The following is a 25,198-nucleotide window of genomic DNA, read 5'->3' on the forward strand; positions in this document are numbered from 1 at the left end:
GGGTGAGAGGACACCTGGAAAGTTTACAGGCAGAGAAGGAGACCGTGGCTCCATCCCCACACCAGGTAGGAGAGGTGTGAGTTTGGTCTGGCCAGGGGATTCCTGGCTTGCTAGAAAGTGTGAGGAAATCACCGATGCTGCTCAGTAAAGGTAAGATAAAGGGTGATGCACAGGACATCATGGGCCTGTGCTGGCCCCCATGGGCAGCGATAGGGACTGATGTACTCTGTGGAGATGAGAAGTGGTATAAGAGCCTGAGCGGCTCATGCTGACCCTCTATGGAGCTCCCTGAAGTCCTTTTGAACTCCTGTTAGTACCTAATTGCCATGATTTCTGAGGCTGTGCGGGGAAGAGAAGCAAGATGTTTTTGGCTTGTGAGCATAACCCCAACATTGGAACAAGTACTTACAGAGCAAGCTTTCAGCCTCTTGGAGATTTATTTGATAATCTGTGACAGGTCCAGACCCTGGATCCCAATAGAACTTTGCAGAGTTCTAACCCCAGGCTGAGACTAAACAATTGGCAAAGGAAGAGCCTGGTGAAGGAAGGAATGTGCCTACATGTCTGAAAAATCTCTATTCCTCCTCCTGCCTCAGAAGGAGAGCAAATGGCAAATGTCCTGGAGAGGAAGGCGTGGCGCCGTGGCGAGCCAGATGCAAACAGTAAAGTACCACAAAAGCAAGAAGAAAAATATTTACATCCTGATGCAGTTATTTGGGTAGTTAAAAGCAGCAGTTTGAAGAGGATTCAGGATGCTGTGATCATCTTCAGCCACTGCACACAGTTTCCTTTCCTTGGGAGGGAAAAAAGGCTTCAAAACCAGGGACGCTCTGCAGAGGGTACAGTTCCTCCACGGACCCTTGGGACATTCAAGACCATGTTTTCAAAGTCTATCACTAACCTGTCATGCACCAGAAGTCTGTGTGGGTGAAGCTGTGGGGGTAAGTGTCGCATGGGCTTTGTGTTCATTGGATATCCTGAGCAGGAGGATCCCCATGGACTGTGTTTGTCCACATGGACCTGCAGTTAACCCAGGCATGTTCAGTACATCTAATGCATGCAGGATATATGTGTGTCCTGGTTACCCCGAGAGCATTTCTGCAGTGGGGACACAGGAGCTCTGGCACCCCCTGAAAGCATTAGCTTGGCTATACATGGAGTTACTGTGAGCAGGAACAGCAAAGTCAGCGTACCCTGAACCTCAGCTGGTGGGTCTCAGCTTCCCACCACTTTGATGCTTTGAAAACTTCATGTGGTGGATGAGGGTTTAATTCAGTGAAATGCTGAGCACTTCGAAAGCATGTGAAACTGTGAGTCAGTCAGCCTCGGATGGGTGGAGTGATGTGAATTGCAAATGATTTTGTTTTAGCTGAGCCAAAAATCGCTTCCTTTCCTTTTCCAGGTCTGTAAGCCCCTGCCAAAAACTCCAAAAGTTAAATCTGAAAAAAGCATAGCTTTAAAATAACTCTTTTTCCCTGTCTTTTAATTCTGTCTCAAAATAGTGTGCCAATATCACAACAACTTTGCAAACACCTTAGTTTTCTTCAATTTATTCATTGTAAAAATTTCCTCTAACTCCTGCTCCTCTTTCAGAATCTGTTTTTGTGGACATCAGGAATCGAGGAACTTGCAGTGATGTTTATATACAGAATACGTGAGCAGAACTTTCTTCTTTGCAGGGAAAGATATTAGATAAATTTACAAGAAACCAAGGTTCACTGGGAGAAAAGTCAGAGTGCTGCTTTTGACTCCAGTATTGATTTCATTGAGAAGTCTGTTCCTGGGTTTAACCCTCCTCTACTTGCTAGTAAAAAAGAGCAGCTAATGGCTGGGTGGCAAGAACAAAATCAAGAGGCCACACTGCTGTCATGTGCAGGGACTGGGAGAGCATTTTCACTAGTGATCCCTAGAAATATATCTGTTTATGTGTAAGGCCGTCTGAAGGCTTTATCTATGCTTGTGGCTGAGTGCATGGAGGCTCCCCCTGCACCGAAATGTCGCTGTAGCGAGAGCTGGTATCTCCTCGGGTCAGAAAGGCAAACGTGCTCCTCAAATCCATCTTCCCAGCTGGGGCTAAAAAGCAGAATTCCCTGAGCGGGGTGAAAGGACAGTCGCTGCTATGCAATGTCAGCAAGAAGGTAGTAGAGGCGCTAATTAAACAGCTCCTCTCTCAGTTAGGAATCAGCTTCCAAACTGATGTTGGCTTCTTTACATATGAATGAGGAAACATTGCGGCAAGGCTTCAGACCCAGCCAACAAACCACTAAAACCTCAGCATCTGCTGTGGCAGTGTGAGGGTCCAGGTTTGCCCACCCAGAGCAGGAGGGGTACACCACAGCTCTGGCACTGACCCGTTGGGGTCCCCTGGAGCATCTTGCCTTGAAAAGATGGTCCCTGGGGAACACAGATTTTATGCACAGGTTGTCTCAAGTACCTGTGCAAATCAGGCTAAATGACACCTTTTCCATGTGAGCTTTTCCTGTTCCTCTCTGGGGATGGCTCTGGACTCCTGCCTTGCCCTTGCACAGGTCTGTGGTTTCTCTTTGTGGGCAGTGGCAGCAGTAGTAGCCATCAGGTTTCTTGCTCCTGCTTGACATCTTTTTAAGGGGAGATCATATAGGTACTGCTCTTCTCCCATCCTTGCCATGTTTGTAATGGATGGTCAATGCTCCCATTTATGCCTCATTAGATGTACCAGAAAGGATCCTTGTCTTCAGCAGACACTGAAGGTACATCCTCCAAAGTGTGTCAAGCCAGTCTGACAAAGCACTTTAAAATATCCAGTATTGGGAGTTACTTTTTTAGAGGTGAGCAGGGTGGCAAGTTGAGGTTGGAGCCTGGTGTGTGTTTCTTGATGGCTGATTCTGCCACCCCGGAGAGCTCTGCTCTGGCCTCGGGATTTGGGGTCTCCATGTGACCCCAAGATGATGCTTGGGACAATCCAGTTTCCTCAGAGCATTTCTTGACTGTTTTGCTGTCAGGATTGTTTGCTCTGCATTAAAACTGCAGGGAGGGCAGCGGAGTCTGTGCACTTTCTAGTACAGTATCGCTGCTGACACCTGCAGTAGCAGCGAACTGAGAACTAATGGTTTCCTGCATCTACTTTTAGCACTGTCTGCTGCTATTGTTCACTTTTTGGAAAGATCCAGCAGCTGGGAATCATTTCAGAAAGTCTGCCTTGCCAGATCCGGGGATGAGTCCCACTTGCCATTGCCAGGCAGCTTTTAATGGCTAGATGAAAAAGCTTTTCTCACCCAAGAGAGGAGTCACAGATGGTATTTGAGAAATGTTGGAGATGATAGACTTAGGAGGACACTTGTATGGCCCTTTCGCTCTCAGAGTGCCTGAATCTGCAGGGAGGTTTGTTGACATTGGTGATTACATCAGAGCTGAAGTCAGCCACGTGGCGCCTGTTCAAATGAGAGGTAGCATATTGCTGTATCCCCACGCGGCTCTGAGTGCTGAGCTAACACACGGCTGGCTGGCAGCAGAGAACCACTCCAGAGTCCTCTCCAGCAGGGGACATTAATGAAAAGAGTCACTATCTCTTCCTCCTCTTCTATTTAACAGTAAAATCAAACATGTCACTGTTTGTGTCTAATATTTGGGAAAGATGCTTAATTGAGAGCCTTTGAAGGAAAATTCCTGAGATTATCCCCCAAGCAGAATTTTTCCAGTAGTGTGTTAGTCAGAGCTGAATCAGAGGAGTCGGATCCTCTTTGACCTGTCGGCTTTCAGCCTTTCCAACCCAAGTGCCAGTTAATACTAACACCAGAGTGAACCTGGGCTCGCTGTGAGCTGAATCAAACACCCTCCCTCAATCACAAAGTAAGCAGGATATTCTTTGGACTGTGGCAAATCAGACACTACAAAAACACTGGAGCCTGGCACACAGCTGACGCCTCCAAAAATGACATGACTTTCCAGTGTCTGATTACTTGTTTTGATCTCTGCTGATGAGGATGGATGTAATCAGGGAAACAGTCCCCAGTGAGCAACCAGCGATGTAATACCAGAAGCCATTTTGCACAACCTGATGGTAAGTACTGTGCAGTTCTTGGCTCTAAAGAAAGCAAAAGCTGTGAAATTTCTTAAGCTAATTTCCTACCTGTTTGCTGTCAGAAACAACATCATGAACTGGACAGAGCAGAGATGCTCCTCTGAGTTTTTAATGGGCCAGAACAAGGAAATTGCTTTGCTACCTACAAAGTAAATGTGTGCCATCACTGGCAAAAAATCAGTCCCTTCTTTTTATTTCTGTCTACACTTGCATCAGCTGAATGTATTTTTACAATCAATGCCTTATCAGTGGGAATCGGGGTTTGCGCAACACTAACATACAGCCGTGCCCATGCTATAAGAAACATTGTTTATCTGCAATGACCATCCTGTGCTATTACCACTTGTTTAGTTTTTCCTTTATTAGTTAAAGCAGAATCTAGTGATTGGGTTTGCAGATTAGGTTGTGCAATAATCCCTAATAAATCTTGACATTTTAATGGTGACTGCTGTACTTTGGGCGTACCTGCAGTAATGTTCCTTTAAAAGAACGCTGCCTTATCAAATGTTGATGGTTAATGCTGTTAAAATGTCAGACACGTGCATCCTGGGTCTGGCACAAATTCCATGGCGACGGTATTGCGCTCTGATAATGTATAGCATTTAAAGTTATAGCATTACTAAGTGCATTCCTCTTTTCTACTGTTCTGTAACAGCATTTCAGCACCTGATAGACTGTACCAAGCCTTCAGTCTATGCTATTTCCAGAGCTCAGAGCTGTCAAATACACTATACCAAAACAAGCAAACATTTTCCTGCTGGAATATTTCTTGACAAATCTGGTTCTAATGCTATTTTTAATACAATCATTGGATTACATGTGGTCTGAACGTATCATTGTACTTCGAGCTGTATCACCTTTATGAAAAGTACAGACATGTGTTTTGCATATACACACTCTAAAATTTGCTCCAGATTAAATTCTGGTTTCTTGCATATCTTTTTCTCATGTTTTTGTTTGGTTTATATTAACAAGTGACATGAAAAATGTGTGGGTTTTCATCCTAAAAATATTGGGGCACCATGGAGTTTTTTCAAACGCTGTTTTTGCGTCTAGCTAAAGCTGTGATGCCTACATTTATGCTATTTCATCATGGTGATATAACATGACAGCTACAAACAAATTTCTTCGATATTCCTCAGATACTGGTTTACATGATAAAACCTAATGGCTCCAAGGACTACGCGTGAATTTTAAACAGTGTCTTATAAATACAGAAGTGTGTGTCCTTGCCTCAGTGTGAACACACCTCAATAAATTGCCATGAGTGCAGGGCAGAGCTGCAGAATCAATCACTGGAGACTGGAAAGAATCACATTAATTCTAACTTTGACTTTCATGACACTGCTTGTTTGTTTTTGATGGGGGTTGGCTACTGAGGAAATAAAAACAACATTAGGTAGACTGGTTTCAAAAACAGCTTTTGGTTTTGCAAGAAAATTCTGGGCTGGCACACCAAATAGTGTTTTCTTGGATCTGAAATCTAAGAAACTGCATGCTTCAGATTGGAAGTGTGAGTACAGTTTATCTCAGGGGTGCACAAAATACCATTGCTAAAAATGTGTGGGGACTATGGAGGGAGAGAGGTGCCATTGGAAGGTTACTTTGTGAGAATTTGTCACTCTGCAAACGCCTCCTCTGTTGTGTTTCATTACTTTCTTGCACATGTGAATACGCAGCCCTAGAGAGTCTTGACACTGGATGTGTTTATACTGCATTCCTAAGGCGTTTTCGGTTACATCTGGTGGTTGCTTTCTGAGTGTCTATTTGGATTCCCAAGTGGGTTTATCCTAAAGCAAACAAAGGGTGCGGAGCTGCCCGAGGTTTCTTGCTCTGCTTGGGCTGGTCTTGAAGCGGCGTGAAGGTGTTCTCAACTATACAGCTGAATTGGATTGGAAGTGGCATAAAGCTGGATATAACCTTTTTTTGTGCATGGTTTTTGCATGAGCTGGAAAAAAAAAGTGACATTTTCTTGCTATTCTTTTTTCACAGCTATCCATCCAGAGAATTAAACATCCTGAAGAATGGCTCTACCTACCTCCAAGTATCTGGCTGAAAATGTCATTTTTCTTCTGTTTGTGATCTCTTCTGTAAGCACAGGTAAGTTTTTCTGCCATGGGGAAAAAGACATGGTTTATAGCACTATTTTTAAATAAAGACATTGCTGGTTTAGAAAGAGCAGCTTTTCACTCTTCATAGAAGAAGAATCAAGGACAGAGTGAGAAAACTCAGGAGGAAAGCAGTTTTCTGATGTACCAGTACTCACTATCGAGGGCAGCTGGAGTGGCAAAGACTGACACTTTTGAGCAGGTGAAAGTACTCTCAGGAATCCCTCAGACTCTGCCACGTGTTCTTAAACCCAAATCCAACAAAGTGCCACAAAGAAATAACAAAAGAAACTTCAGGTCCTAATAGCTGTGGCTGTGGGAGATGAAGTTGAGCATTTTGCAGCATTGCCCAAGGCCATAGGTGGATAGCAAAAAGCTCTGGGGTGGGACATCCCTGCACCTTGGGTTTTGCCTCTGCCAAGTAACCCTTTTCCTAAGTAAAGGGGAAAAGGGAAACTGGATATACATACTCAAAACACAGCTAATTTGGGGGGGGTGTATTTTTTAAAACAAAGAGACCATGTCTTGCCCCATACACTGCAGCTGCATGAAGCAACATTTCATTGCTGTGCTCAGGCCCTTATGGTCAAGAAGCAAAACATGCAGTTAATCCCTTGTGCTGGGTAGAAGTTGCTCTCATTTAAAAAATGCCAATGAGAGTAACAATCAAGCTGGCAAGGTACCTGGACCAGAAGATGCTCAGCCGTCCAGTGTCCTTTGTGCAGCAGGGGGTGGGTGATGTGCACGGCTCCTTCTCTCTGGTACAAATTAGTTAATGAAATTGGGAATTTGGTTCCTTTGTTCTGATTGTGTTGGCTTTTGTTGATTGTCATCCCAAACATCAGTGTAAATTTCTCTTGATTTCCCCTTAGGCTTCGCTGCCTACCTCTCTGTTTCTAAATAATGAATTTGGGGGGCACAAGTAATCTTTTGAGACTGCAGGAGGCTCTTTTGGACACTAGTATAGCCAAGTAAATGGAAAAACGAACAAGCTTTTAGCCTGTCCACTTAATCTAGATGAGAAATTATATCTGTACATTTGAATCAATTCTTCTGGTTTTATTTAGCTTCTCATCATGTGCAAATTTTTCTATTATCCTTATTCTTATGGGAATAGCAGCTCATTTTTTTTTTTATATGTTTTACAGTTATATTTGAACATCTACTTACAGTGCAAGTTCCATTTCTTGCCTGAAATAGTGTCTTCTGGTAGGAACCCAGAAACTCATTATTTTCCTCAATTAATGTAAATCAGAAAAAGTGCCTCTGACATTACTGATATACTGTCAGCTTCCAGCTGGCACAAGTGGTATCAAAATCAGGTCCTGGATGTTTGTCAGTATTTGACTTGCTACCTGGTAGATTATTAGCCCTTTCTGATTTGATCATTCATGTATATGGGAAAAGCTTGCAGAGAGCCAAGGCATATGTTGCCCATGTGAAATCTCCCTTGCTTATGTTGAGTAGATAGTATTTAATGGGTCTCTGGAGACATTAAGGAAGTGGCTTGTCCAATTCTGTTGTTTTCTTAAGACATGAAATTGGTGGAGGAATCTGAGAGACAACGTGGGTGAATAGATTTTACTCCTGTTACTGTGGAATTACAGATGTCCCTCAAGTATCACAGTGGCACTTGTCAACTAAACCAGCACTGGGAACAGTTTCCTTGCATGGATTCACATCATTGTCCTTTCCATTATCTGAATGCATTAGTGTCTACTGGGCAAAACCTACCCAAATTTACCATACTAAGAGCTAGAGACATAACCCTGCTGAAGTTCAGGTGTTTATCTCATGTCTGTTGTCTCCAATTTGTGGATCCTGTAGTTTTCCGATGGTGTTTTGTTTTTAAAGGATTAAAAATTGGAGAGCTGGTGAGAACTACCAACCCCTTCTGATTGCAAAGGGCTTATTGTTCAAACTCCCACTGACCTCAGCTTCCTAGGATTAGAAAGGTTTCTACCCTCAGAAAATATGCATCACACATGGGACTCCCATACTCGCTGTTTTGTTGATTAGAGCAAGATGTGAGGCTCACATATCGAGTGAGATTGTATCAGGGAAATATTTTATCTTAAGTAAATACTTACAACATGAGACTTGGGGTTGGTATGAGAGCCATTTAGACTAACACGTCATGGCAGTCCATAATCACATTTGTGTGTGGATACTGGTGAGGTGTGAACCTAATACAAATGAATCCTTATTGCTTCTGCCTGGAAAAGCTCACAAACCCATAGTCTTTCTTGTGAGACTCCTGTTGCTCTCTGTTACTGGGTGGACTGGCAATTCCTTAGTGTTTGGTGTTTTCTTGTTAGTTTGAGCATTTTTACTTCCCAGTGAAAACACAGTATGCAAATATATTTTAACATCTTTACATTAAACAAAGCTTTTTAAACTTTGCAGGTATTTGGGGGACATTTTAACAGGTAATAGTTGTTTTATCCTTTCATCAACATCTTCCCTGGGCTTGTGAAAGGCTTTGTGTCTGGATAGTATGAACGGAGCTGAATGTCACTGCAGGAAGGGCTGAGTTACAGCTTTTCTAGCTAGTTTTCTGGAGACTGCATCCCTTGCAAGGCTCCTTTGCATTGGGTAGCAGGTTTTTCCATTCTTCCAGAAAACAGCAAATCATGCAGCTTAAACTGTTGTTTGTTTTCTTTTGGTTGCAACCCACATGTTCTCTGCTGCGCTGAGATATTGCTGTGTTCCCGGAAGTCACCAAAGTGGGGTACCAAGAATGCACTGTAAATACACTGTATGATATATATGAATGTATGATAAGTATTACACGTATGTATGTATGATATGTATGAATGTACTGTAATGATACTGCAAAGATGCCCAGATATGGAGCTTTCTGTCTTGCACTGAGCAAGTCGTAATTGTCTTCACTTTCCATCTTTACACAGCAGAAGCAGATGTCACATGTCCTGATAAGGATCCTGAGCTAGAAAACTGGAACCCAGGACACAATGAAGAAAACCGCATTGAGATCCGTAATGGCAGGAAGCTCCTTCTCTCTTCTTCTGCGACTGTCCACTCTATCCACATCACTGATGGAGGTAAAATGTGCTAGTAGCAAGGCTGGGTGAAGTGTTCTTCCCACAGTGGCTATTTAAATCACTCTGTCTCATGCTGAGAGAGTTTCCTGCTTCTTGCTGAGAACAGGGTGGCTAGTGGACAGACAGAGCTTTAATTCAGTACAAGGGTGGGTGGTAGCTGAGATCCTATCAGTTCTTTAGCCATTATAATCAACTTATTTGCTGTCATTTCTTTAGAAAAGTAGCTTAGTATACTCATTACTTCTACTTCTGTGATTTGCTTCAAAAACATTTTTTTTTACTGAATTGTTGTCCCGATAACATCATACTGCAATAGTTGTGTTCTCAGGGTCTCAGGACAGGGCAGATACATATATGCCTCTTTGTCTCTAAGGACATAGTGTCGCTGGTGGCTGCTAGCATGAATAGCTTTTATTCATCTTAACTCTGAATTTCTGTCTCAGTTTTGAATGAGACCTTTTCCACACAAATCTTAATTGTGTTCTTCAAGAATTGGACCGAATACAAAACATGTAATGTCTTTAAGATTTCTATTGAGAGCTGTTTTGGGGAGGATGGGCAGAAGTTTTCAAAAATTGAGATGAGAGCCAAGCACTGAGTTTAGCAGAATGGTATCACCACCTCTGATGAGCTCCTGTGTGTTAAAGCAATGTCATAACCTTTTCTACTTAGGAAAACTGGTCATTAAAGATGATGTGCAGCCTATCATTTTGCGTACTAGACATATACTCATTGAAAATGATGGAGAATTATATATTGGCAGTGAGATGTGCCCTTACCAAAGCAATGTGGTTATCATCTTATATGGGCGGTACGTATGCACAATAAAATATTGTCTTAGATCTTTCTAGGATCTGTCTTCCACAACAGGGAACAAAAATGTTCCTTAAAATTATATTTTCTCATATATACTTATCATCAGTGCTTCGTGGAAAGTTCAGTAGATTTTTAAACAATTTAAATGGCCTGTAAAAAATTGATGCAGTTTTGGTTCTGGTTTTCAAATCCTACTATGAGAATTGGGCATGCCAGGAAATCAGCATGCACCCTGCCACCACTCAAGCTGTTTTTCCAGAATGGGCTTAAAACCCAAGTAGTTCTTTTAATCTGAAAATTCTCCTTCCTAAACATCTTTTCTTTCTGCATGAGAGTGGTGAAACAAAGGATAATGCATTTATGTCTTGCAGATTGCTACAGGATCTCTCAGAATTTCAAAGATGCCAAACTCATACTTAACAACCACTAGCCCTCCTAGCTCCTGGTTAGGGTCCTAACTTCCTCCAGCATTCAAAAACACAAATGTGTTGTTCAGGCTGGGCTTCAGGCCTCCTCTGACCTGGGTATAACAAATATAACATGTATAATTGGCATTCCAGATTGCTGCTGATCTCCAGTAGTTGCTAGTATTATTTCAAATAATTTATTTTCTGTACAGTGTGGGCAGTTGCTGATTCTTACAGTAGTTGAAAGAAATGCATTGCAAATCATGACACTATTCCCCTTGGGCCATAGCAGAACAAGGAGAGGGGTTCCTTGGCTGTCACATACAAACCCAAACCTCATTCCTTTCCTCCCTTCCTGCTGCAGAGCGGATGACGGCAGCCAGCCAAATCCCTACTTTGGGAAGAAGTATCTTGGAGTAAGTAAGGGTGGCACTCTTGAGATCCACGGGAAGAAAAAGCTGTCCTGGACTTTCTTAAACAAGACTCTTCATCCTGGTGGCATGGAAGAAGGTGGATATTACTTTGAAAGGAGCTGGGGCCATCGGGGTGTCATTGTCCATGTTATTGATCCAAAGACGGGGGCAGTTGTCCATTCAGATCGGTGAGTGACTTTTCAACTGTCTAGATGTGATGATCTTTGGGAACAGGTCGGGGACAGCAGCATCTCAGCAAGCTCAGAAACATGCAGTTTAGTATCTTGTTCAAATGAGTGTTATTGCATGTATATACAATTCTTTCTAGATCACTAATCTCCAAAACCAAAGACTGAGTAGTGTTACTATCTTGCTATTCTGCTAACTAGAGTTTAATCAATTTGGCTTAACAGAAACCCCTAATATACCCTGTTAGACAAGTGCTTTTGCAACGAGATATCATTACTGTAAACAATGCAAAAGAGTTATTTCTTTCTATCACTTGCTTTTCTGTACATAAAGCTGGATGTTCACTGAATTAAATGCTTTTTGGGTGTTTTTATCACTTTAGGTTTGACACCTACAGAGCAAAAGAGGAAAGCATACGTCTTGCCCAGTATTTGGGCCGAGTTGCAAATGGCATGATCGTGTCAGTTGCAGTGAACGATGAAGGATCTAGAAACTTAGATGACACGGCCAGGAAAGCAATGACCAAACTGGGCAGCAGGCATTTCCTCCACCTTGGGTTTAGGTATGTGCCAGTCCTGCCAGTTCTCCCAGCACAGAGGCTTTATTATGCTCCTGAGATGTCCAAATAATTCCGCTCTCGCAAAGGCACAAAGTTCTTTCACATGGGAAGAAAAAAAAAAAGGAAAGAGGGAAACTTCTCAATGTGAAGTTTTAGCAGTTAATTAGATAGTTTCAGATGCACGCACGGTCTATATTGGGTATTTTTATTAGCAGATTGAGGAATAGCATATGATTCACATTTAAAAAGATGTTTTTCCAAGATGTGTTCCCATAAGTTACTTATTCCAATTTATTTTCAGGCCATCCCCCAAAGATTTAAGAAGCGTATCAATGCACAGTGGATTGGATGGACTGAACATTAAGGAGGGTAGAATAATAGCTGTGTAGCCCTAGCTAAATACATATAGACATACATAAAGCGTATGTTTCAGCTTGTCTAAATAAGTATTCTAATAATACTTGTGCAGCACAGAAATTTAGCAAGCATGAATTTATGCTGTGGGCTGTAAATACTTCTGAGGCCAATACGGTGTCTGTGTTGGCACACACACTGTTGAGAATATTTGCTATTTACCCAACTGTAGCCATTATATTTATTGTGTATATCTGGATTTATGTAGGCTCTTTATTTAAGAGGCACTAAGGAGGTCACTGCAGAACAGGAAGAAAAAATCTGCCTTGTAGGGAGAAGCAATTGGATACAGCAGTCTGTGGGAAGAGAGAAGTGTCAGCTGGGCATGTGCAGATGGAGTAAGATTTGGGGTGCTCAGTGAAGTGGTTGTGTTAAATATTATAGGGATTCCTTTGCATTAGATAACTCATTTCAAAGAATCAACCAAGGCTGCAGAAATAGTCTCCAAAACCAGGCTGCCTCCATCAGTGCAATGCTTTCTCTCAAATACCCAGACCCATATTAGAGCCCAGTAAGCTTCTGGGTTTCTTTTGAAAGACTGAAATTAGGGAAACAGAAAAAGATTTTTGACCATTATACTATTTTTTCCAATTGTGCAACAGGAAGGAATTGATGGGTTTGGCATATGTTTATAAAAGTAAATGGCATTGATGTTTGTAGGCTGCTGTGGTATTTTAATGCTAGTTTCTCACTTCTTTGCCATAAATGCTTATAATGGGAATACCATAGAAATTCATCCATGGAAGTGTGATTTTCCACACTGCTATTGTTTGTAGTCAAAAAGCTAATCCTTACCATGCTGTTATTTGCAATACCACAATATTTCCTTATATAAATAGGGACATTGCGGTTACCAAATTGTAGTAGTTATTGGTAAATACTGCCTCCCGCCAGCACACTGGTATATGGAAAAATACCTGCAACTTGGTGCATTATTTAAAAGACTGCATTTTTAGGAGTGTTCTCAGGATTTAAGTTCATCAATTTGCAAAAAAAAAAACATTGGATAGCAGCTGAGACCAGATTTACAAAGATAGTTGATGAACAGAGTTGAAGACAGGAAGCTTTGTCAGATGTATCCAAGCTTTTCTCCTTGAGCAAATCGAACTTCCACTTCCCTTTAGTGTAACAAGATTTCGACACATTGGTTTATGTTTCAGACACATCTATAACTATGAATAAGGATGTATATACCTGACAGGTGCTTTTTAGAATTTATCTTAAAAAACAAGTGGTCGGGATGAGAAAATTACACACACACGTACATGTGTTAAAGGCAAGCTCTGGCAGAAGAGAGTGGATGGGTTTTTCTAACATGCCTGTGTGTGTGCTCTCACCACTCAGTGCTCAGCACCCAGGGTTTGCTGGCTGGTCCTGCAGAATTCTACTTGTCAGATCTTTGCAGGTCCCTGCTGATGGCTGGGGCTGACTATGGGCATCACTGAGACAAGGGCAGTGTAAGCCCCAGGCAAAAATTTGGCTTAGGAAGTATCTGTTTCACATTTTGTGAGGTGCCACTTGTTTCAGGCTATTCAGCCATAGACTGGGCCGTTTTCTGGCTTGGGTGGTGGTTATATAGACAATCTCCATATCTATCTCTAGTTGCTCCATATTCAACCAGATTGTAAAGTTGTGCAACTCCCACTTCCTGTAGCAAAGCTGATAAGCAATGCTGATTTACCCCAAAATGTTTCTGTGCTCCCGGCATCTGTTTGCTGAGTCCAGAACATTAGGAATGAAAGGAAAATCTTGCATTCCTCCTTTATTGTTTTCCTTTTCAAAAGTGAGTTTACTCTTTAAGTGTGAACTACTTTTTTTTCTTTAACTAATTAATTAAAAGAAAGACTTTCTGCACTTGACATAGTTGTTCTCCTTGGAATCCCACTCAAATATCACTGATTTGGCTCTGGACTTACTGATCCCTTCATTTCATATAGCCCAAACAGATTTCATGTGTCCTTCTGTTTCAGGGTTGAGCGACTTTAAAACTATTTTTTAGTGGTTAAATAACTGGGAGAAACAAGTATTTTAACATATGAAATGGGATAAAACCTTGAGTTGCAAAACTAGATAGCTTCTTTTTTAGATTATTTTTTTAGATTATTTTTGGACCATCATCTTTTCATCCTTTTTTTTTTTTTTTTTTTTTGTCATTTGCTTTGAGTTTTGTGACCAAAAAATAAAATCTATATTTCCTGCTGAGTGATAGTGCTCCCATCCCCCTTCTCTCCCTGGACGGAGTTTACAGCCCAGCAGTGCCTTCGGCAATTGGCGCACAGGCAAGTTTTCCAGCAGGAGCATCTGGCTCACTGGCAGGCTCCTCCCGAGGCAGTTGTGCTGGCAGCTTCCACTGATGCTGTCCTGTGCTTGGGCCAAGGACGCGTCACTGGGATTGCCTCCCCTACAGGAGTGTGCCCAGTGCATGTGTGGGGCCTCAGCATGGCATGGAATGCACCACTGCTCACCCAGAACCTGCTCCTGCTGCCCCCAGAGCTGCAAACCCCAGCAAAGCCCAGCTCATGGCAGTGGTGATTTGTGTGTGTCTTAGTGGTTATCTGTCAATGTCTGTATATGTTTTCTTCTGAAGCCCCAGAATGGTTTATAACTCCGCTTTTACCACTAGATGGTAAATATAAGGTGACCTGCAAGACTCAAGGGTGAATCATGATGCAATTGAAATCACAGGGTATTTATACCTATGGAGAGATATGATTTAATATATGGGACTGTTTGCTAAATTTAGGGTGGGGGTGACAGTCTCCCTACAACCCTAAAAGCATATTTTTTATTCTTTTAGTCGTTAAGAGCAGATATGCCTGAAGTACTTCTATTTTAAGGATAAAACTCCCTCCTGACCCCTATTAATTGGGTTCACCTCCAAGGTTGGGAGGCCCTTTAGTCTCTGTCTCCATTGCCTCCATGACCTCATCCATCCATGTGGTTATTCTCTGGTGTTGCTGATAGCTATTGAACCTACTCAACCAATAACCATCAGGCAGTAATGACCCTACTTCTGACATGGGATCAGATTTGAACATGCAATTCAGACTCATAAACCTTTATCTCTGTTCAATGTTCAAAATAAGGAAACTAGATATGCAGAGACTATATCTAGGTATTTTTTATTGTCCTTTGCCAGCCATTCTGTCTATTAGAAATTCTCATGGGTCATTCCAAAGACAATTGTGACATACAAGGTTTCAACATGAGCTAAATTTATTTAAGCAGAAGAGGTTTCTTTTCATATTCTTTAGTGTACATGTGCACACACCCCCCAAAGATTTTCAGGCTCCCCAGGGAGTTGCCAGTGTGTCTTGGGTCTGTCACAGACAAGCCTCTTTAAACATTGTTTTAAAAGAGAAACACACTTGTTATAGGAGTGTACTAAGCAGGGATTTGTCTTCAAATGTCCTTCTCTTTTGATGTATTTACTGAACAAATACAGTCTGTTAAGATATTTTTAATTTTAACTGAGCTGCCTATCATGCTAATAAGACTGGTTTGAATCTGTTGCCCCTGAGAAATGCAAAAACATTGGGCCATAAAAAAATATGCATCTCATACATGACATAACTTGATCATTTACCATTTTCATTTTCCAGGCACCCATGGAGTTTTATTACTGTTAAAGGAAATCCCTCCTCTTCTGTTGAAGACCACATTGAATATCAAGGTAATTAATGCACAAAATGCTGGCTTGACATTATCTCTGGAAGGTACTGGACTTATGGCTGAGATAATTTGGTCAATAGTGTTTTCACTTGATGCTGCATTACACTGAAGCTGTGGGCAATTGGTGGTTAGGCATATTTAATTGAATAGTCTCCCTATATATTCTTCCCATTAATGTAGCTGAAGCAGCTGAGTGTGTGTGTGTATAACCTAGATTAATCCAAACCCTGAGACAAAGGGTGAGATCCTGCACCAGTGTAAATCCATGCAACTCCTAAGAGCTCAGATACTGCCTCTTTTAGACACAAGGCTATGGAACAAACCCAGTCCACACCAGCTGAAAATTTAATCAGTGTCTCCTGCATTGATAGCCTCAAAAACTCCTGCAAAACCATTTTCTTGCAAGCTGAAGCCTTTTGAGTCTGTGTCTTTTCCTGACATTTTCAAGAGCAGCTAACAGCATGGCTTGCTACATCATCAAATAAAAATAGCAATAAATTACTAATCATTGTTTTTGTATCCTCTCTTGATTTTTGAAGGTTTTTCCTCCTGATTGTCCAAGCAGTTATAGAAGTATCTGAAGCCTCACTCTAAGATCAGTATTTTTTTTCTGGAAGCTGTGCAGGGCTAATTCAGGATAATGTAGCCAAAATATGCCAACACACACATGGACCACTGCCTTTCAGTTCTGACTTTTATTGATTGCATTCAGGAATTTTACCAATGTTTGTTTTTGTACAGGTCACAAAGGGTCAGCTGTGGCCAAAGTATTCAAACTATTCAAAGCTGAGAACGGAGAACATTTTAATGTCTCTTCAACTAGTGAGTGGGTTCAAGGTAAGAGGCCTGTGTGCCATCTATCTCAGTTGCAGAGACTTGACAAATAGGGTGAATCATCCTTTTTATTGAAATACTTTTCCATTTGGGAAGAGCGGACTTGCTAGCTGCTATTTATGTCGCAGCTAACCCAAGTAAAGAACATGCACGGATTCTTTTCCCAGTTGTCTCCAGGACTCTCTGAATAACTAGATCCTTTTTCCTTTACTGCACTTGGTATGAAATTCCATCATTATGATCTAAGAGATCACAAACAACCTCTTACTTCTTTTGACTGCATAGTCATCATGTCCATGTTACAGACAACATACAGTAACCGGTTGTAACTTGATATGAAGATCAGACAAGGCAGCTAAGGAGGACACAGATCCAAAATCCATTCCTATTAATAATCATCATACTGCATACTCCCCTTATGTAGCTTTTAATAACTCCACTCTCCCTTAGCTTGTTATACTTCACAGTATCATTTAAAGTGTCTGACAGACTGGCAGGAAGAGGCAGGAAGCAGATCACCAGGGAAGAAACTCGGGAATGATATCTGAGATCATATTATGCTTCATGCATTTTTGCTGCATTCATTAAGCTTGACTTTCAAATTACTTTCTTGTTTGCACTTGTCTCCAGATGTAGAATGGACAGAGTGGTTTGAGAAGCCTGATAAAGCAAGATCTAAGGACATGGAGAAGCTTTCTGACTTCAAAGCTGCTCATCCTGATAAAATCTGTAGGCAACCCATTGACATACAGGTAGGCTTGCTTACCACTCACTTTAGAGGGGCAAGTCCTCTTTGGACTGACACTGAACCCCAAAGTAATTGTGCTTGTCAGTAATTTTTGTTTCTAAATAAAAGACACCAATTATTTTACTGCTCTAATACATAACCAACAAGATCTGGTATGTGGTCTTGTATCATTCTGAGACAAAAGCTTAAAGAATTGAGCTCCTTTCAGTAAATTCTGGCTTCTGGCATGAAAAGGCATACAGATGGGGTCACGGACAGCACAGATGCTATCATGAAATACGTGGTTCCCTGATGGAAGATTAAAAGGAAAAAAAACACATGAAAATTTCAAAGTTTTTAAATGATCCTGGAATGGACCCTCCCTAAAAAAATTAATCACAGAATGTAATGAGATGGTAAAGCTACCAGCTGTCAGTGAGCTTGCAGCTATTTCTTGGAGTGAATTGTTTTGCCTCTGTGGAAAAAAATCTGAATTCTGTTTGGGGCTAAACACTATAATTATGCCATCAGGCCAGCAAACTGAGTAGAAATCATATACCTTTCCTGGGACTGCAAAAGCCTCTTTAAGGAAAAAAACCCTCAAAACCAAAAGAACAAATACCAAATGTGGTTTTTTGCATATGTTCACCATATACTTTATATGTCTACTTGGTAAAAGAACTTTAGCAGAAGTATTTCCTAGCAAAAGACAATAAAATACTTCATATCTGTAGAGCCTGCATACTCTGAACCAGCAGAGTTGTCCTTATTCACAAGAATGCAGCTATTGAAGTAAATGGGAATGCTGACAATATGAGTGAAAGTTTCCAGAGCCAGATGTCATAAAACATGTCCCCTTGAACAAAAAGGAAAAACCTGCTCTATAATTTTCTGCCAGGTCTTAGCAAATCCACATTAATTTCTGCTTCAATATATGTATATTAGAAGTGACAACTTGGTTCAAAACAGGGGTCATATGTTTATTATAACACAGTCCCTTCTAGCACGCGTATTAAAAGAGAAACAAGAAAGATAGTCTCCTTTTCAAGAAACAAACCTTTTTTTCCTCTTCTGTTAAATCACAGTTACTTTTTTTCCCCATGTATATTAAAAGCAAGACAGCTTATTTTGGTTTATCCTGCGGATCTTAGGGCAAATCCTTAGGTAGTGTAATCTGGTGTTGCTCATTGCTTTCATAAAGTTACACTGATTACAGTTACAGCTGGCCTGCTCCAGCTATGCTACATACAAGAAAATTGAAGACATGATGATATTAACAGAAGTGCTGCACAGCCAGAGGCACATTCCTTCAGCTGATGGTGCTAATCCTGTACATGGCAGTGGGGTGTATGCATTAATAAGAAAGGTCTACATGAGTGAGAGAATAAGGATAAGACCCTTCGTTGAAAGACAGCTTATCTGCTGGTGCCTTGTGAAAATGCACATGATATTTGGATTGCCCGATGCAATGCATCACATTTTTGTGAAAGGGTCAAGAGAACTGCAAGCCATAGAGCTGGACTGTGAAATTCAGCATGACCCTGAGGAGTGAAATGGATCCAGCAGGAACACAAGCAAGGCTACATATTGCACTGCTTCTTGGCAGGATACAGCCTTCTTTCTCAAGCTCTACAGAGTGGCACTTGTATGTGAGAAAAAGCCACCTCTTCTTTTTCCCTTTAGAGCAATGGGTAGTACAGCAGCTTGGTATTTTTTTCCTTAGAGAGACTGATCCATGCAAAGAAATAAGACCCCTACCTCCTCCTTCTGCAAGGTTCAGACATAGCCTAGCCACAAGAAATGAGTGCAGTGAAGAGGCTTGAAATCATGAGTTCATTTCGGTGCAAGCATCTGTGTTCAGTGTTTTCATCTGCCCCCAAACTAGTAACAAGAGAAAATCTAGGGCACTGAGGCAGATGCTAGTGAAGCTCAGAATACTCCTCCCAAAAAAGCACATGGTCTTAATATAGATGCAGAAGAAAGGCATGCACCTAGCAATAATCTGTGCAGTTTGCAGATAAAATAGCTGTGTTTGAGCACCAGCTGGAGCGTGGCTGGATAGCACACATAACAAACACAATGTTTTGTTACACAACTGTTGTGCATCACCCAAAACAAAGCAAAGGCCTCTGACGGCACTGATGTTTTGATGAAATCCCTTCACCTCAAGGTATCACCTGTTCTGTTTTTCTATTCTTATTCCAGGCAATGACACTTGATGGAGCTGATTTAACAACTGAAGTGTTCTACAAGAGTGGCCATGATTACAGGTTTCTGTGCCATGGGAAGGACCAGACGGGCGAGGGCTGTCAGAACTACAGAGTACGGTTCCTGTGTGGCAGATCTGGTATGTGCCCCACGTCTGAAAGCCAGACCAGGGAAAAGCAGAAATACTGTCTTCTGATGACTGGCTCTTGTTTGGTGCAAGAACAACTTGAGTAAAGCTAAAATGGGCTGGGCTATTGACATGAACACAGATAAATCTTCAGCAAGATTTATCTCAGGAAAAATTCCTGAGCACTAACAGAGGCAACAGGGTGGTGTCTGAAAAACCCAGCAAGGCTATGGCAAATACTTGGCAAGTCCCTTCCTGTAATACCTTGTCTTTTGCTAAAGCACTTTTGGATGAGGTAGGATTAGTCAATCGGAGTGTGCAAAGACAACAGGTTTTGAAAGTAATATTTTATTTTGTAGTTATTAATTCCAACACTGCTGTCCCTAACCGGGTCATTAGACAGGTCATGAGGATTCTTTGGCGGGAAAAGAAGGTGTGGAAGACTGTTGTTTTGCTGGAAAAAACAGTCATTACGTTAAAGACCACTTGGTTGCTGTAAATAACAGTCCCCAGCACCCACAAGTGCTGCTGCTGAGTGGGTGTGGTGAAAACGAGCCACTAAGAGCTACATTTAAATTTAGTCCTGGGATTAGTGGAAAATCCACCTGCCTGTAACTGAAGGAAAACACTTTCTTGTTTGCTTACTTTCCAAGCCAAAGCCAGTAAGAGCCATGTTTGGAAGAGTTAAGTATTTTTTGATGCATGAGGAAATCATTGGTTTTGGTGGCATTCCAGGCAAAAGGAGGAAAAAAAAAAAGGGCACAAACATTTTCTGATAAGATTAACTGAATTCTCCACCCTTCCATTTTGGCTTTTCAGTGAAACCAAAGCTTACGGTAACCATTGACACCAATGTGAACAGCACGGTCCTGAATCTGGTGGATGACGTGAGCTCATGGGAACCCGGAGACAGGCTGGTGGTTGCAAGCACTGACTATTCCATGTACCAGGCGGAGGAGTTCCAAGTGCTGCCATGCAAAGCCTGCAGACCCACCCAGGTCAAGGTAGCAGGTAAGGTGCTTCATCTTAACATGCTGGTGGTGCAGTTCACAAATTCTGTTGTTTGTGCTAAGGTGACTCCATTAAGAACTGCAGAGAGCTGAAACACACCTGAATTTGATGGCTAGTTTTTAGATGCTTTGGGTAAACATATGCCTCTCATGCTTGAGAGCTGTCTAACTTGATTCTGATTCCTTTCTGCCTTCACTTTACATAGCTGACTCCAGTTTTCATCCTCCAGCACGCTATTGAATGGAGGTATTTATTTAAGAGAGACAAATACAGGTCATGTATTTGAAATGTGCAATTTTACATAACTATATTTGAAAATGTATCACTTCCTAGAAAGCAGGAGATGAGCACAGCTGATCCGAAGAGTGAGCTAGGGCAAGAGCAGACCGTGAGAGACTGTAAGGCTATGAACTAATGTGCAGCTGGCTGTTTTCCTAAGAAAGTTACACTTAACAAGAACTGTAATCTTTCAATTTAGAAATACTGTTTTGTACTACTGAAGCTACTGTTTCTCATTTGCTGTGTCTCCAGACGGCATTGCTTAGAGGTGATGTATTAACCAAACATTTCTGGAGTCATGAGGCCAGGGAGTTGTGAGCTCTCATAAACAAAGAGTTGCACTTGCAGAACCAGGTTAGGTGACACGCTCAAATCCAGAACAAATTGCCTTTGATGAAAACGCATTGTAGTCTAATCATTGTAAAATGGCCTTCAGATACTAAGTCCAGTTAAGTAGCATAGCCATGACGAAGTACAGATTGTTACTGATAAGAGCATAAAAGTGAAATCCAGAGTGGGAGAGACATCTCCACTTGAGTCGTGGTCTGTTCCTTCTAGATTTATGTTTTGGCACACGGATAAGCAGAGTATGGAAGTACCACACGAACTACCTCTACTAGGAAGAGATGAGGAATTTTTAATTTCTATAATTTACAAAAGCAAAAGTTATTTTACAATATAGAAGTATGTAATAGCTGAGGCTGTATTTTAAAGGCAGCATCTGCCTGGTGGTAAATCATACATGTTACATTATCTTTTTCTTACACACTAGCAGTTGCTATAGGCAGAGGTTTTGTCTGTATTTACAGTAAGATCTTTCTGAGAAACCATGAGGGTATTTGGAACATCCTGTGCATCAGGGAGTTTGCTTAGTTCTGTGAAATGAACTACATCATTATCTCTGATGCAACATCTTCTGGAAGGTACGGATATACTTCCTTTGGCTTCCTTTGGCAACTGCCTCCCACAGAGCTCTAGCCATTCATTGTTGTTTGGCCTAGAAGAGAGATGTTCATCAAGCCAAGAAAAATGTTGTTCACAGTTCGAATGTATCATAGTCGTATGACTTAAAATGTCTAGCACTTTCAAAGAAGACACATTTCCGAGCTGAATATTTTTCTTGAGCAACTTTTGAGCTATTGGAAAAACTGTGCCAGACTAGCATGATACAAATCACATCATGAAGATGATCTTGGAAGATCGTCAGTAAAAATAAAGATGACATAGGAATATTTCTCTTGGGCTTCCCATAATTTACTGGATCTGTGAAATTCATGTAATTACATTTATCTTCTACAACAATGGCAACTAAGTTAGTTTAAGGAAATGAATAAAGGGTTAAAAACAACAAAGAAGTTCATGTGAATTTTAAGTAAAGAAGCAGTGGAAACACTTGTTAAAGTAATTGTGCTTTTAGTCTCCGATTACTCTTTAGGAGAATTAGGACATTCCTTTTATTACCACAAATGATATGAACACTGGGGCCAAAGCCTGCCCTTACTTATATCCAGGCAACTCCATTGACGTCAATGGGATTTCACTGATTATATAAATCAAGGCAAAATCTAGTCCAAGAATAAAAATTACATCCAACTTTCTTGTAACAAAAGCACATTCACACTAGAAAACAAAATAATCTGCCTGATTCTAAGTTCAGCCTAGATGAAATAAAACCTGGGCGGGGCTGAGATTGTTCCCTGGCTTTAGAAACCAGATGGTCCCTGAGCTGCTCTTTCCCCAACCATTGTGTAAGTTCATCCATTGCCCTGTGCCATGACATGCAGTTAGCCAGAATAAGGACCGCTAATGAGCTGTGGGGTGGGTGTTCTCTATGCCTCCTCCCCTCTGCGATGCCTGTAGCTGCCCATAGCCTGCACAGCTCTGAAACTTACTGGGATTCAACTAATTACCTGTGAGACTTCTTTTAAATCATAGAATCACAGAATGGTTTGGGTTGGAAAGGACCTTAAGATCATCTAGTTCCAACGGCTTGCCATGGGCAGGGACACCTCACCCTAGACCAGGTTGCTCAAGGCCCCGTCCAACCTGGCCTTGTGCACTGTCGGGGATGGAGCATTCACAACTTGCTTGGGCAGCCTGTTCCTGTGCCTCACTACCCTCACAGTAAAGAATTTCTTCCTTATATCTAACTTAAATCTCCTTGTTTAAGTTTGAACACGTTTAAGGTCTCCACGCAGCCTTCTCTTCTCCAGGCTGAACAGCCCCAACTTTCTCAGGCTGTCTTCATATGGAAGGTGCTCAAGCCCCTTTATCATCCTCGTGGCCTCCTCTGGACTTGCTTCAACAGCTTCATGTCCTTCTTATGTTGGGGACTCGAGAACTGTACACAGTGCTCCACGTGGGGTCTCACAAGAGCAGAGTAGAGGGGCAGGATCACCTCCTTTGACCTGCTGGTCACACTTCTTTTGATAGGGCTTTATTTGTCCCAGTGTCTCATCATCCACTGTGTTAAGGGGGATCGGCCAACATAGAGCCAGCACAAAAAAAGAGCTGGCAAAAGCAGTGGGCTTGCTTCTAGCCTTAGCATAGGTGAGCAGCCCCTGCACAACCTGTGCTTCTTATGGCTGCCTTAGGCTCTTAATTGCATGCAGATGTTCAACATAAATGCTTGCCTTTTACTATGTGAGATACGCTTTGCTCCTTTTGAGAAAAGACTTTCACACAGATGCATTTATATGTGGGGTCTCAGAGGAATGTAATTTGTAGTAAGTGGCGTCTTTATTTTCTCTAAGAGTTTTAGTTTAAGAGCTGAAAACTCCAGAAGTCTGCCCTTTGAAAGGCAAATGATAAAATCATTCCTACCCATGATGATTTATTTCCTTTTAATCTTTTCTCTTCCCCCCCCCTTTTTTTTTTAACAAAACTTAAATGTCAGATCTGAACTACTTAAGAGTCTCTGTTTTAAAAAAGGCAGAAAACCCCTGCTTTGCAGACAGACAATTTGGTGTTGCACCCACTTGGCATACTAAGGTTTGATTATAATTGATGCTCTCATCATTTAGTAATATTTTAATAGACACAGTTTAGCGTATTGTGCCAACTGAATCAAACTCATTCATTAGCTCATGTCCTATTTATATTTGAGACTTTCTGCTGAAAACTTACAGTTTCTCTACATTCTAGGAATGGATTGATTAGAGGCTGGTCTTTTCAAAACAGCTTAAGAGCGTTAATACTGAATTGCCGTCAGGTTTTAGTAGGATTTAGTTGTCTAACTGTGGACTTCTGCAAATCTCGGCATAGAAAGTGGTGGAGGGCACCCAGGCACTGACCTTGTGCCCTCCTTCACTGGAGTAATTACACTGATGTCAAAACTGTGGCTCCCATGAGTAAGCCTGGTTTGCATGAGGATTCAGCTCTGCAGGTCCTGCTCCCCATCAAATGGCCGCTCACTGAAATGGAACTTTTTTTCTCCACTTGCCTCCTTTGTTTTTCACTTGTCATTTTTGTGCCTAGATTATTTTCTCTGTGGGAACAGATTAAAACTGTTTGATCTTCCAACTTCACAAGGTTTGGGGAGGGACAACAGTATAGGGCAGAGGGAGGGAGGAGGAAGGAAGGAAGGGTTGTGTTGCTATGATAGAATTGGATTGTAGGAAAGATCAAGTATTTTGTGTAGTTTCCCTGGGAAACAAGTCTTATCTTCATCTTGGTTGCTCTGTATGAAGTTACTACTAATGCTGATAAGTTTCACCATGGAACAAAAATGATGAAATGCTCTTTTGTGCTCTTATATGCTTTTGATAAAGCATGAAAAACCTGTTTGTGCCTCACATAATTACTCCAGTTATCCCACATACTGGTGAATCTATGATTACAAGCACACATATCTTAAATCCTGCTTATTGGATTACAAATACTAGAGAGATATGGAGTTTACAGTGATCTTGTTCATGCAGAGAACTTTGAATAAAAAATGTAAATCCATAGCTGTCTAAACTTCACAGCCTGTGTTGGCATTCATCTTGTGCTATAAGGATGGGAGAAGTTACTCTGCTATCAAAATTCAGATACTCTTAGAGATTTAGGGGGTTCTGTTTAGAAGTTGGCATCATTTTGGCTGGAACTTGCCAGAAGCTCTTTGTTTTGAAGGCAACCCTGGTGCTTGAGGGCTGGGCAGGAAATACTGTGATATGGCCCTTTCAAACAGTCTTTCTGAGCTCTTCTACCTCTGGATATTGCCTGGAAGCAGAGTTGACAGAAACATACTCAAGGTGGCACAGCGGTTCAGAAGGGTTGAGTTTGGGCCTAATTTAAGTAAGGATTTGATCTGTTTGTCCACCAAACC

The 25,198-nt window shown here is 41.5% G+C and overlaps 1 protein-coding gene across 2 annotated transcripts in view; it reads left to right on the forward strand.

Moving 5' to 3' along the window:
* Nucleotides 1-25,198, forward strand: part of CEMIP (cell migration inducing hyaluronidase 1) — a 114,775-nt gene that overhangs the window by 53,871 nt on the left and 35,706 nt on the right. The window contains exons 1-11 of one of the 2 annotated variants that reach the window (XM_030497054.1): nt 2,647-2,729; nt 6,053-6,160; nt 9,081-9,233; nt 9,906-10,044; nt 10,821-11,057; nt 11,441-11,620; nt 15,634-15,704; nt 16,445-16,540; nt 17,168-17,289; nt 19,470-19,611; nt 20,419-20,610. In XM_030497054.1, the coding sequence (XP_030352914.1) occupies nt 6,085-6,160; nt 9,081-9,233; nt 9,906-10,044; nt 10,821-11,057; nt 11,441-11,620; nt 15,634-15,704; nt 16,445-16,540; nt 17,168-17,289; nt 19,470-19,611; nt 20,419-20,610 (1,408 nt within the window). In that variant the 5' untranslated portion in view covers nt 2,647-2,729; nt 6,053-6,084. Of the gene's footprint in view, nt 1-2,646; nt 2,730-6,052; nt 6,161-9,080; nt 9,234-9,905; nt 10,045-10,820; nt 11,058-11,440; nt 11,621-15,633; nt 15,705-16,444; nt 16,541-17,167; nt 17,290-19,469; nt 19,612-20,418; nt 20,611-25,198 lie in introns of those variants that run through there. The other variant, XM_030497052.1, reaches the window with a different exon arrangement.

The sequence above is a fragment of the Strigops habroptila genome, chromosome 9 (genome assembly GCF_004027225.2).
Source record: "Strigops habroptila isolate Jane chromosome 9, bStrHab1.2.pri, whole genome shotgun sequence".
Lineage (NCBI taxonomy): Eukaryota > Metazoa > Chordata > Aves > Psittaciformes > Psittacidae > Strigops > Strigops habroptila.